This window comes from Balaenoptera borealis (genome assembly GCF_965194805.1).
Source record: "Balaenoptera borealis genome assembly, chromosome: 3".
Lineage (NCBI taxonomy): Eukaryota > Metazoa > Chordata > Mammalia > Artiodactyla > Balaenopteridae > Balaenoptera > Balaenoptera borealis.
This window is the reverse complement of record NC_138866.1, coordinates 153167574-153181848: the sequence shown is the minus strand read 5'-3', so window position 1 is coordinate 153181848 and position 14275 is coordinate 153167574. Positions and strand designations below refer to the sequence as shown.

The 14275-nt window shown below is 46.8% G+C and overlaps 1 protein-coding gene across 2 annotated transcripts in view; it reads right to left on the bottom strand.

The window, feature by feature from the left end:
- TRPM1 (transient receptor potential cation channel subfamily M member 1) overlaps positions 1-14275 on the bottom strand; it is a 119206-nt gene that overhangs the window by 79366 nt on the left and 25565 nt on the right. The window contains exon 2 of one of the 2 annotated variants that reach the window (XM_082385998.1): positions 11454-11670. The exons of the other annotated variant lie outside the window; for it this stretch is intronic. Coding sequence (XP_082242124.1) covers positions 11454-11609 — 156 coding nt within the window. The 5' untranslated portion in view covers positions 11610-11670. The remainder of the gene's footprint in view (positions 1-11453; positions 11671-14275) is intronic. 2 annotated transcript variants of the gene reach the window in all.

The following is a 14275-nucleotide window of genomic DNA, read 5'->3' as shown; positions in this document are numbered from 1 at the left end:
TTCTCAAACTCTTCCAAAATATAGCAGAGGGAGCAAGATTGTTTTGGTTTTCCTGGGTCCCTTGTATTTCCATATGAATATTAGGCTCTGCTTGTTGATTTCTGGGAGGAAAAAAAAAGCAGCTAGGATTTAGATGGGGATTGTGCTGAATCACTTCATCAGTTTGGGGAATATTGCTATTTTAATTATGTTAAGCATTTCAATTTGTGAACATAGGCTATCTTTCCATTTGTTTAGATCTTCTTAATTTAATTTCTTTCAACAATGTTTTATAGTTTCAAGTGTAAAAGTCTTCCACTTCTTTTGTTAAATTTTTTTCTAGGTAGCACATTTTTTTGAGTACTTATTTTCTTTCTGTTACAAGATACTCTATGCCTGTCCTGTTCATTTCTTCACCCAGACTTAAAATGAGCCATTTCTCCAAGGAGCCCTGGTTCTGTATAATGGGTAATGGTATTTAGAAAACATTATCGGAGTGCTCAGTGTGTTCTAAAATACTCATTGTAGAGAGGAAACTAAGGCTCTCTGAGTTTAAATATCTTGTTTGTTGGCCTTCTGCAGATACTATTGTCAACTAAAATGAGCCAGAATTGTTTGGAGAACACTGCATTTATGTTTGCAGCCAGAATAAATAAGGGTGGTCTAGAATATATTATTGTTGTGAGAAAGCAAGAATACTTTCCAAGATGTTTAGAAGTACTGACAAAGATGCCAACTTCAAAGACCTTTTACTAGCTGAATTTTGATAATTTAAATATGAAAAAGAAGACCATGATTATAATAACTAGAACTAATTGAATCTGTAAAAAGCCCTAAGTCCATGATGATGCTCAAAAAGAACAGATTGGGGCTTCCCCGGTGGCGCAGTGGTTGAGAGTCCGCCTGCCGGTGCAGGGGACGCGGGTTCGAGCCCTGGTCCGGGAGGATCCCACGTGCCGCGGAGCAACTGAGCCCGTGAGCCACACCTGCTGAGCCTGCGCGTCTGGAGCCTGTGCTCTGCAACGGGAGAGGCCGCGACGGTGAGAGGCCCGCGCGCCGCGATGAAGAGTGGCCCCCGCTCGCCGCGACTAGAGAAAGCCCTCGCACAGAAACGAAGACCCAACACAACCAAAAATAAATAAATAAATAACATTCAAAAAAAAAAAAAAAAAAAAAGAACAGATTGTGTTCCATAAAATCATACCTATTGTGTCTGAGGATTTATGATCCCCAGTTACAAAATACACAAAAATATATACCTCATGGTTACTGGCTAAGTAACTCATTAAGGATCAAGGAGTAGACTGTGGAGAAATGGATTTGTAACTGTGGTCCTTAGACCATGTTCAATATAAGAACCTCCCAAATACAAGTGTGGTTGAACATATGTTGAGGGAGCCTTCAAGGAAGTTTGGGGCCTAGTTCTGGACAAATGCTCAGGGAAGCTTGGTATTTGACCTATAACTCACCTACCTCTCAGTAAATTCCTCCATGCTAGGTGTACGTTGTATACATATATCAGGTTAGTTGGCAAACACTTTCCAGAATCTCAAGCAGTGGGAGAAGTCAGGAAGCTATAACACTCCCCTCCTACCAGGAGTATAAAGTAGGTGCTGCTTATCCCTGGAAAAAACCATCATTCTGTTTGGTTAGTATCACTGGCAACTGTGTATTTCCACGAGGATTCTAGGGACCCAGGATGCTGTAAAGGATACAGTGTTCCCTGATTTCTATTTTTCCTATTTTAATGAAAACCATATAGTTCTTTTTGTGTTTATCTTTCCCAATTGAGACATTTATAGGAAAGAAAAAGTAGAGAATTTTGACAGCTGTTGAAGATTCTTTATGTACAATGTGAGTCTTTGGAACTAGCAATTAGAAGGTTACAATTTGTATATTAAACCGGTAGAATAATATAAACTAACTAAATGATAATCCTTAAGTATATTCACAGTTGCTATACTCTTTGATCTTCAGCATTTTTGAAGTATGTACCATAAATCCCATTGTTTGATTATGAGCACTCATATATATATTTTTTTTAGCACTCATATTTTTGAGCAGAATTACTATTACTATTTTCTTGCCAACCAGAAAACTATTCTTATATCATATACAAAAGTTTAGAATGTTTATTTATGGAAAATTAAATAGTAATATTCACTATAACATGATAATGATATATTAAAACAAAAAGGCAAAAGGCAAAGGGTTCCTGGGATGAGTGTGATGGGAAGAATTTTCAGGTCACTCTGAGGTCTGACAGCATGATTATATACTTGGACATTTCCTAAGTGAACCATTCTAAGAGGAGTTGAACAATATTACATGTAATTGGGATTTGTTGTTTTATAAAATAATTTATTGATATGATTACAAACTATATCCATGAGAAGTGGCTGTTAGTGAAGAAAATACATGGTGAAAGGCAATTAGCATAAGCATATCCAGTCTTTGATCTTAGTGATATAAGTATATTCTTTACTAAGTATACGTGAATGCTTTGTTTCTATTAGTTTGACCAATATCCTGAGTATCTCTGAGCAGAAAATGTTCATGTTCACCTGTTGAGCAGGCCTCTGATGACTGCAGAAAGACTGGACAATTTTTTCTTTTGTCTAATTGGTGAAACCACCCCATAAGTTCTAACTATCCTATCTGATTTGTCCTCTTCTTTTTAAAATTGGAACTTTTATCTCTGAACTTATTTAAAAGGTATTATATTACCCATTTTAAAAAGGATTTAATGTAGCATCTTCTAGAACGGGTTAGTTTTTGATGTCCTATGTAGATACTAAGTATTTTCTATCTTAGTGTATATCTCTCCTTCATGTTTTTTTTTTTTTTTTTTTTTTTTTGGAATGGTCCTTTGGGAGAATTAAAGTATTTTCCAAGAAAAAAAATATTGGAGGTTGTGAGGAAATGTGTATTCATATAACACCACTGCTGGGGCTGGAAATTGGTACATTCTCCATCGAGGGTAATTTGGCAATAATTTGTCACAATTATGAAGCTTATACCTTTTGATGTGCCATTTTTAGGATTTTATTCTACAGATATGCCTGAACAAATGACACATGTCCAGGGTTATTTACTGGATCACTGTTTATGATATCAAAAGGCTGGGAGTCACCTGCTATTTATCAGTAGGGGATTGTTACCTGAATCATAGAACAGTTGTCAATTTTCTGAAATATAAAAAAAAAGAATAAGATGTTCTCTATCAATAGGGAAAGATCACTGAGCTATAGTAAAGGAAAAGGCAAGTCATGGGTTAATTTCTAGAGTATCATCATTCTGTTAGAGGGGAGAAATGTAGATATGCAAGTAGACTTGCTGGAAAATAGGCACCACATACTGGGAAGGATTCCCTAGGAGCAGCTGACACTGGTTCCCCCAGAGGGAGATCTTGAGGCCTCGGGGAACTGGGTGGGAAGGAGATGCCCATAGCCTGGGTGCCTTTCTCAATTTTTTTTTTTTTTTAAAGATTTATTTATTTATTTATTTTTGGCTGGGTTGGGTCTTCGTTGCAGTGCACAGGCTTCTCTTGTGGTGGCTTCTCTTGCTGCGGAGCACGGGCTCTAGGCGCACAGGCTTCTGTAGTGTTGGAGCACAGGCTCAGTAGTTGTGCCTCGCGGGCTCTAGAGCGCAGGCTCGGTAGTTGTGGCGCACGGGCTTAGTTGCTCCGCGGCACGTGGGATCTTCCCGGACCAGGGATCGAACCCATGTCCCCTGCATTGGCAGGCAGTTCTTAACCACTGCGCCACCAGGGAAGCCCGCCATTCTCAATTGTTTAAAAGAATTAATGTTTTTACCATACTAAGTTAAGTAAGCCAGACAGAGAAACACAAATATCATATGAGATTGCTTATATGTGGAATCTAAAAAAATTATACAAATGAACTTATTTACAGAACAGAAATAGACTCACAGACATAGAAAACAAATTTATGGTTACCTAAGGGGACGGGGGGGAGAGGGATAAATTAGGAGTTTGAGATTAACATAAACACACTACTATATATAAAATAGATAACCAACAAGGACCTACTGTATGGCACAGGGAACTATACTCAATATCTTGTAATAACCTATAAAGGAAAAGAAATTGAAAAAGAATACATGGGAATTCCCTGGTGGTCCAGGGGTTAGGACTCGGCTCTTTCACTGCCTGGGCCAGGGTTCAATCCCCAGTCAGGGAACTAAGATCTTGCAAGCTGCATGGCGCTGCCAAAAAAAAAAAAAAAAAGAATATACATAATTATATATATATATTATATATAATTATATATATATTATATATATATGTATTATATACAGAATCACTTTGTTGTACACCTGAAACTAATACAACATTGTAAATCAACTATACTCCAATTAAAAAAAAAAGAAAAAAAAAAGACTAAATAAAGACTTCATTTTTTTTGGAGCAGTTCTAGGTTCCCAACAGAATTGAGAGGGAGGTGCAGAGAGTTCCCACATACTCCCTGACCCTCCCTCATTATCAACATTCTCCACCAGGGTGGTGCATTTTTTACCAAGGTCAAACCTACACTGACACATCACCGTCACCCAAAGTCCATAGTATACATTACTTCACTCTTGGCATGGTACATTCTATGGGTTGGACAAATTATAATGACATGTAGCCATCATTATAATATCATACAAAGTATTTTCACTGCCCTAAAAATCCTCTGTGCTCCACCTATTCACCCCTCCCTCCCTCCCTCCTAACCCCTGGCAACCACTGAGCTTTGTATCGTCTCTGGAGTTTCACCTTTTCCAGAACGTCATGTAGTTGGACTCATCCAGTATGAAGCCTTTTCAGATTGGCTTCTTTCACTTAGTTTTAATGCATTTAAGCTTCCTCCACGCCTTTCTATGGGTGATGACACATTTTTTTTTTTAGTGCTGAATAATATTCCATTGTCTGGATGTGCCACAGTTTATTCGCCCATCCACCCTCTGAACTTGGTTGCTTCTAAGTTTCGGCAGTTACGAATAAAGATGCCATAAACATCTGTGTGCAGTTTTCAGTTGTGGATCTACGTTTTTCCCTTTAAAAATTTGAACGATGTAAACGTACTACCTATTTCAAAATGGAAAACTTTTGCCTGAAATGAAAAAGTAAAATAAAACAATTTTTTTTAAAGAGAAGAATTCTCCGTAGTCCGGCAACTCTCATCATAAAGTGGTGTCATTTTTCATTTGCTGAACCCCAATTCGTCTGTATCTGTTTGTTGAAGATGTCTTTTGTGCAAGCTGCTGAGTGCTGTGGGGACTTCCCAGAGAAACACTTCAGTGCAAGCTCCGTCCACCGCCTGGAAACGTCAGGTGAGGGGTGGACACAGCACGTGCTGAAGCGCGCAGGCAGCAGGGATGGCTTCCTGGAGCGGAGGGGGAAATCCCTGCCCACCTCACTGGGGAGCCAGCATCCTTTCCTGCATCTCCTTGAGGCCCGGCTTGATGTGTGATGTGTGTATACCTGTGTGATGCATTCCTGTGTGGTGTGACGTGTGTACACGTGTGATGGGTGTGTGTGTGTGGTGTGTGTTTGTGTGTTACGCACATGGCGCGTATGCTGTGTATTATGTGCTGTGCACACAATGCGTGTGTGTCCCGGGCTCGTGGCAGGATGGGTGGGCAAGCACGTGGAGCAGCCGGGCAGAGTCAGATCTTGGAGAAGCCACAGTGCGCCGACCCCCGCATCCTTGGCTCTCTCCTGCAGCCGCCAGGGGGAGCGTCGTGGCGCGATCTTTGACCTGTGACCCGAGGTGTCTAGTGGCTGTCCCCACCCGCCTGGCAGCAATGCTGATCTGGGGGGCTCCCTTGTCTCCTGGGAGAGTGGCAGTGACAGCCCAGGGTCACAGAGGCCCTCCCCAACGAGGGCATGTCAAGGACCGGAGGCCACTTTTGTGGCCCCATAGAGAGTCCTGGCCCCAGTCCCAGCCATGCAGGGACGGTCCAACCTGGGTTTCTAACCTTCTGGAAGGAGCTGCGAGTCCCACCCAGACCGAGGAGCCTTTCTAGGGAGAACTCAGAGTCAGCTGGTCACTTGGTTTCTTTTTGAATAACAGGAATGATTGTAATTCAAGGTCTTCCCCAGGGGCCTTGAAAAAACAACACCATACAGTTTTCCCTCCAAATAATTTAATGACTGCTTGAAAACTACGTTGCTGATGAGGAAAAGTGGCAGCACTGGCGCAGAGGAGAAAGTTCAGCTGAAGTCCCAGCCCCAGCCCTTCTTATGTGGAATGTTCTAACAGTCTGAGGCAAAATAGCCAAGTGGATCATCAGCTGGAAGGAAGAAAACATGCTTCCCTTTTGCATTTCACTCTTTACTTCCCAGAGAAGCTGGGAGGACACAACTCTTTTCTGGAAAAAAAAAAAAAACCATAATTCACAGTATTTGCACAATATGTCTCTGGAGAAAGACAAGAATCTAAACAAATACTGTATTTGTTTAGAGAGTCAGCTACTTTCTCACGGAGACATAGGATGGTGTTTCTAAAACAACTTTCTGTGTCTTCTAGGACTAAACAAATAAATCAATATCTGTGGGTAATGGGAGCTGGGTTTCTCCCTGTTGGAGAAGGGAATTACAAATATAGGAAGTGGGGAAGGCTAGAATGAAGCCCTGTGGCATTGGACTGAAATTGAAATTATCAATATGAACCCGGGATTTTAATAAGTGGAGATAGATAGATACAAGAATGTATGTAGGTGTGTATGTAGTTCCCCCCTGCCCACACACACACACACACCAACTACATATAACAGATTGTATTAGTTGCCTATGCTTAACATAACAAATTGCCCCAAAACTTAGTGGCTTAAAACAACATTTACTTATATAAAATAGATGAACAACAAGTACCTACTGTATAGCACAGGGAACTCTACTCAATATTGTGTCATAACCTATATAGTAAAAGAATCTGAAAAAGAACAGATACATGTATATGTATAACTGAATCACGTTGCTGTACACTGGAAACTAACACAACATTGTAAATCAACTATACCCCAATGTAAAATAAAAAAGTAAATAATGAAAAAGAATTATTCATTTGGCTTAAGTTCATCAACCATGAAAACCCTAGAGCTGTTAAAAAAAAAAAAAACACGCCAACAACAAACATTTATTATGTCACAGGGGACCGGGGATTGGATGGGGCTTAGCTGGATGCTCCTGACTCTTGTCTCTCACAAGGATTCAATCAAGGATGGGCGGGAACTGTGGTCTCATCTGGAGGAGGGCGGCTGGGGCGTATCCATCTCCAAGCCCCCTCACGTGGTTGCTGTTGGCGAGAACCACCTGCTCTCAGGGCTGTTGGCCCATCTCCTCCCTCAGTTCCTTCCACGTGAGCCTCTCCCAGGGCGATTCACAGCCTGGCAGGTGCCCCATCAGAGCGAGGAGCCCAAGACACATGCAAGACAGAAGCCAGTGTCTCTTTATAACCTAACACGTGAAGCAATACCTCATCACTTTTGCAGTATTTTTTTTCCTTTTTTTTTTTTTTTTTAAAGATAATGTGTTTACTGATTTGCCTTTCACCTTAACCTTTCCCTCTCAACACCAAATCTTTTTTTTTTTTGGCCGCACTACGCAGCATGCGGGATCTTAGTTCTCAGACCAGGGATCGAACCCCTGCCCCCTGCAGTGGAAGCGTGGAGTCCTAACCACTGAACCGCCAAGGAATTCCCACTTCTGCTGTATTCTATTCACTAGAAGTGAGTCACTTGGTCCAGCCCACACTCAGGGGGAGAGGGTTACTGTAATGTCAGTGCCTGGAATTAAGCTTCTGATGGCTGACACATTCATTTCGAAAGACGCCCATCTCGAATGAACAGACTGTAAGACACAGCTACTAGCAAAACAACCAGATAAGGAGTGGGGCCACCCCTACCCTTGAAAGCCCTGGATGACCTCGCTTCTCCCTTCCTGCCCCCTGATTCCCGATCTCAGGCTTTAAATTAGCCAGTAAAGACTCTAGACACCCTGCCCTCGGACCCTAATAAAGGCAGATTCCGGCCCACCTTCTCTCCCCATGACCTTGCTGTGTGGCCCTTCCTTGGGTGTGACCTGTGAGTAGTAAATCTTGTTCCTCAAAGTTCTCTTGGTTTTTGCTGAAGTGTATCTTGCAATCATAATAAGAACCACAAGCGCGGGCTTACAGGGTGGCGCAGTGGTTAAGAATCCGCCTGCCAATGCAGGTGACACGGGTTCGAGCTCTGGTCTGGGAAGATCCCACATGCTGCGTAGCAACTAAGCCTGTGCACCACAACTACTGAGGCTGTGCTCTAGAGCCTGTGAGCCACAACTACTGAGCTCACGTGCCACAACTACTGAAGACCACGAGGCTAGAGGCTGAGCTCCGCAACAAGAGAAGCCATCGCAATGAGAAGCCCATGCACCGCAACGAAGAGTAGCCTCTGCTCGCCGCAACTAGAGAAAGACATGCGCAGCAACGAAGACCCAGTGCAGCCAAAAATAAATAAATAAATTTATTAAAAAAAAAAAAAAAAGAAAAGAACCACAAGGGCTGGTCCAACCACAACACTGGTCCCAGTGGGGGAAATGTCTATGGGGCTCCCTACAAGTGATACAGGCCTGTGTGAGGGCACCGGGCATTCCTAGTTGGGAGGCACGGCTCTCAGGAGGCTGGGATCACTGGGGTCATAGGCCTACCACACATGTACACGTATGTATATTTACTTCCTGACTCTATCCACTGAAAGTGCCTAAAAACACTCTGATAGCACTGAGTATACTTAGTGCTCAAGTATCTGTTTCTAAATAGCATTCTCCCCTAAAAGAAGCCAGGGCTCCTTGGACAAATGACTGAATCCAGATCTGGGGCAGAGAAAGTACAAGATGAGCTGGGAACATCTCGTGCCAGAAAGTAAGGAAATGTTTATTTTTGACATGGGAACTTGTCTGAAGAACACAGAAGCCTCTTTGAAGGGGATCTCACTGACTTTATCTGGGATGACTTGAGCATGAAACTAAATGATCACAAGAAAGAATGATAACCCTTTGGCTGAAATAAGGACCCACGATTCCACACCAGTATAAAGTCATACCTAAATAAACACATAAGGGAGATGGGAAAGCTGTTTCTTCCGTTTACTAGTCATCTAATAAATGCAGAAAGAATGATGGAATTAGAAAAATCACCATTTGGCAACCGTCAAGAATCTTCGATGAAAGCTACAAGTAGGTGGTAAAAGTCTGAAGAGCAACAGTACCCTTACATAGCCGCAAAGTATCTCCCATAGATAGTCACTAATTACAAAGAGGACATGAGTAACCTGACAGTGGAGAGATCTGGTGAACACCACCTAACGCAAAGTGAGAATCACCAGCAATGAAACCAAGATTCACCTCCAGCCTCCAGATGATATGCACTGAGACGAACAAAAAATGCCAAAAATGCATAACCTGAATCTAATCAGGAGGAAACCTTAGAGAACCCAAATTGAGGGGCACCCTGGAAAATAACTGACCTATATTCTTCAAAAGTCTCAAGGCTGTGAAAGACAAGGAAAGACGGGAATGGTTGCAGAAGCTGTAGAGACATGACCTTGGAACGCCCTTGAGTCTCTCACCCCGCCCCTTGGTCCCCTTTGGCCCCGCCCCACCCTCTCTGGGTCCCACCCTCTGATCCCTCTCTAGGCCCCGCCCCCTCTGCTGGGCCTAGAGTCCACCCCCACCCCACCCCTGCATAAGAAACCAACAAGTGGGCCCTTCCCAGGAATCTCTTAACAACACGGTGAGGGAAATCAGAAAGCCAGCGTCCAGCCCCTTGAACAACTAGGCTCAGGTCCCCCATCATCAAAAGGGGGAACCGCCATCATCTGCCCTGCAGGATTTCATATGCTGAGGTGGGTGAGGAGCTTGGACAGCAGTAACGTGCCTCTGATTTATTCACGTCTGTTCTCTCACAGTCAGCGTTTAAACGCCATCACCACCGAGGGCCCCCATTCTTCCTTTGTGCAGGTCTGGGGTGTCCGTGGCCCTCCAGGAGCATCAGCCTTGCATCCTGACCCCCAACTCGGGAGGGGGCTTTTCAGAGGGCGCCCAGCACTGGCCCTGCTTGTGGCCCTGGGCAGGGACAGCAGCTGGTGTGCTCGCTGCTCCTGGCTCAACCCACTTCCCTCTGCTTCACCGAAAATCCATTTTTTTTCCTAAGGAAAAAGCTGGCATGTGACTAACATACTTTCCCTGAGGAAAGAAAGGCTTTGCTTTAGTATTAACTCTTAATTGTTTAAAAAGTTTAGTTAAGAAAAATATCCTCAGTTCAAAATTCCAAGTTACTGCTTAGTCTCCAGAAATGTTCTAGAATCTTCCGAGGATGAACGAGCGGTCCAAGAGCCACTCACTCTTTCCTGCAATCATGCCTCACAGTGTCCAGACTCTGCTCAAAAGTTGCCTTCGGGGAGGCTCTCTGACTCCCCAGCCCCCAGCCCCCGCGTCCTGTTTCTATACCCCCTCCCTCTTTCCTCTGCCCCCTCCCCTCCCACAAAAGCCACAGGAGCCCCAGCCCTGCTCAGTCCTCTGCATGAGCGCCCAGCGGGGGGGAGGTGCTCACTATCCCGTGGTTACTAAGGGAGTGATTCAATAGTCCAGGTGGAGCATCGCCAGAGCTGCAGGCAGCGGCCTGTCCCCGGGCCGCCGCGGGCCGGTGGTGCACACAGAGCAGGAGGTCACCCAGATCACCCGGGAGAGCCTCAGTTCACGTGGGGTGAGCGCAGCCTCAGAGGCCGATGCAGGTGAGAGCAATGGGTGGAGGCCCCTCAGTAAACAGTCCTCCCTCCCCTGCTGAGGACACACTCCCAGGGCTGAGTCAGCCAAGGTATTAACAAAAGGCGTGGACTCGCTGTGAGATGAAAGGAAAGCAGAGCCTCCCGGGGTTCATTCATAAACCCGCCAGGTCCTCCCCGCCCCCTCAGGTTAGGTCCCGCCCCCTCATCTGAAATATTCCTGTCCATCAGAAATGGTTGTTTTAAATGCTTTGGGGGCAAGATAACGGGAACATCCGCCCTGGGGATTAGGATCCCACCCGAGACAGGGCACGAGGCTGAGTGAGGGACCGCGGGGGCACTGCCCATCCCACTGAGCTGAGGCTTTCCCTGCTCTGAAAGGGGCACTGCCTTGCATACTTCTGAGCTTCAGCTGGCATAACACTTGTACAATATTTGGGAAATACTACATTTAACTGGAAGTCCTCATATGTTCCAAGATCCCCCGTGGATGCCCGAAACCCAGATAGTACCGAATTCTGTATATACTGTTTTTTCCTGTGCATACATACCTATGATAAAGTTTAATTTTTAAATTAGACACAGTACGAGATTAACAACGATAAGTAATAATAAAATAGAACAATTATAGCAATATATTGTAATGAAAGTTATGTGAATGTGTTTTCTCTCCCTCTCAAAATATCTTCCTGTGGTGTACTCACCCTTCTTCTTATGATGATGTAAGATGATAAAATGCCTACGTGATGAGATGCAGTGAGGTGAATGACACAGACATTGCGACACAGCGTTAGGCTGCTAAGGACCTTCTGACCACAAGTCCGAGGGAGGATCGCCTGCTCCAGGTGATCCTGGATCATCCAGCCATGACGGTGTCCGTGGCTGGATGTCAGCAGCAGACCACATCCATGGCTGGAGATCCTGGATGGGATGCATCAGGACAGCGTGAGATTTCATCCTGCTACTCAGAACAGCATGGCAACTCAAGACTTAATTGTTTATTTCTAGAGTTTTCCATTTAATATTTTCAGACTGGGTTGACCGCAAGTAACTGAAACTGCAGAAAACAAAATCACGGATAAGGGGGTACAACTGCATTTCTATCACAGGGTAGTAAGATGCAAACAGAAACAGGCGGTGTGTCAGCAAGGCTTCAACTGGTGGTTCAGAGACCACCAGGGGCTGGGAGTTCAGGGGGTGGGTAAGTGCAGGGAGTTAAGTCTCAAAGGGTGGGCAGGATTTGGAGAGGTGGGTGGAGGACGCTTGGGGCCGGGGCGTGGTGGGCTGGGTGGAGAAGCAAGTGGGAAGCAGTACAGTGAGGAAGGGTTTGGAGAGTGGAGGGGGAGGGGTGGTACCAAGGAGCAGAAAGGCGAGGGAACGGGGTTTGGGGGGGGAGGGCAGATGCCTTGTGCCACCCCGCATCTGAGTAGGAGGGGGCTGGGCTGTGGAGAGGCAGGAAAGGACCCAGCACGAGAGGAGCGTCTGAGTGGGGGCTTCTCTTGGTAAGGGAAGAACAGGCACAGACCAAGCTGCCATATCTTCGTACACCCCGTGTTCTGTGGGAGCCCATTGTGTGGCCAGTGTGAGGCTGCGTGCAGGGCCACCGGCTGGGGTGGAGGTGAGCCAGGCTTCCATTGCCGTCAGGTAACAACTCATGGCCAAGAAACAAGGCAGCAAATAAGCCAGAGCACTGCAGATTGGGGAAGAGTAGGAAGGGACAAGAGAAGAGGGTGTGAAAGAGTACGGGGTTTGCACATGGGGTCGGGGCCTTGTTGGATTGGGAAGTCTTTCCCAAACACGTTCCACATTTCAACTGAGAACGGAAAGACCGGAAGGGAATTCTAGGGGGAGGGAACAGTGTGTACAAAGGGAACAGTGTGCAGCGGGAAGAGCTGGGGGGTGGTGGCTGAGGGGCTTGGGCTGGGAATGTGGAATAACTGGTGACTGGGGAGGCAGGTGGGGCTCATTCTGCAGGGCCTTTAGGCCACAGTGACTGGTGAGCAGGGAGTGACATGAACTGGTGAGACTGGATTATACATGGGCAAAGGGGGGCAGGGCACTCGTGGGAAGACTGGAGTGTGGTCCAGGCCAGAGAGGTTGGAGGCCTGGACGAGGCTGGGAGTGGGTGGGCGGACAGGAGATACTCAGTGTGGCTGGCGGGCGGGGAAGGGACCTGATGCCGATGAGGATGGAGGGAGGGGAGGAGCCCAAACACGACCCTGGGTTCCTGGCTGGTGGAGTGGGTGGCTGGTGGTGTGATTTATGGAGGGGGGCCACGCAGGCCCAGGCTTGAGGAGGAGAGCCAGCTCCCCGCAGTGGCCACCTTAGGTTCCAGGCGCCCACTGGACCTGCAGGGAGGGCAGACGTGTCGTGTAGCAGCTGGTGGCACGAATGGGGCTCAGCGCACAGGCGATATCTAGATAACGCTAGACAGTGAGAATCACTGGGATTGCTTGCTGATGGAGAGGCTGCAGGAAGAAGAGAGGAAGGCGGCGGCCCTGAGCCCCCAGGAGCAGCGGGGGGGGGGGGCGGGGGGGGTTCTGAGGATGCAAGGCCGGGGAGGCGGAGGACAGACACAGCGTCCCGGGGGCCTCGGAGGGCTGTCTACCAAGGATCGCGTGTGCCCACGACGGGCCGGAAGGTGTGGGAGGGAAGTCAGAGGGGAGTGGGCTGACGGGCGTGGGAACGGGCCCTGACAGCTTGTTTGTTTGTTTAAAGAAAGGAAAAAAAGAAGGAAGTATCTGCTACAAACATGACCCAGGTAACCTCTGTACAATCCGGGCGGTGGTCACTGGATGCTGGCTCATCCTCTGGATTTTTACGTGGCTTTAGCGCAAAGGACTGAGGAAGTGTAGGCAGCCAGCCTCACCCCCTGGGAGAGGTTCCCCGGGAAGGGGGCACACCAGGACGTTCTGGAACAGGTCCACGTGGACGGGGAGGAGCCTCTGGGGAGGGTGCAGGGGGACACCCTGGAGAAGGCAGGGCTGGGATGGGGGGACAGGGGAGGTGGGGAGGGGAGGGTGGGACCGAGGCAACAGGGCAGCCGGGCCTTGGCCTCAGGAAGTGGTTTGGGAACCTAAGAGCTGGTTTGCTGCTGGGCGAGTCTCTGTTTACTCAGCAGTCCTGTTTCATGGGCCAAAATTAACAGCAAATGCCACAGCAAAATGACTGACTTGTGGACCAATTTAGCTGAAAGAAACCGCTGGCTTCATGTGTCTATTTAGAGCAGATGCCTCACGCTCTCATCCCACAGCTGCACCTGGCCCACACGTGGACTTGGTTTGACTTTGTATTAAGAGAATTAGCTGTCGTTATTAACTGAGAGGGAGAGTTCTTTGTGAACACCTTGACTTCCGGCTGCTCTGGACCGCCCTGGGGATGGGGGGGACTCTGGCTGATGTCCTACAGAGCTGCAGGGGGCAGTGGGTCACCACACACCCCGCCCTGCCCTTGCCTGGCTGCTGGGGGCACCTGCAGGCCCCACCTGGGGCAGCACCTACGCGCCTGGGAACTCTCCAGAGCGCTG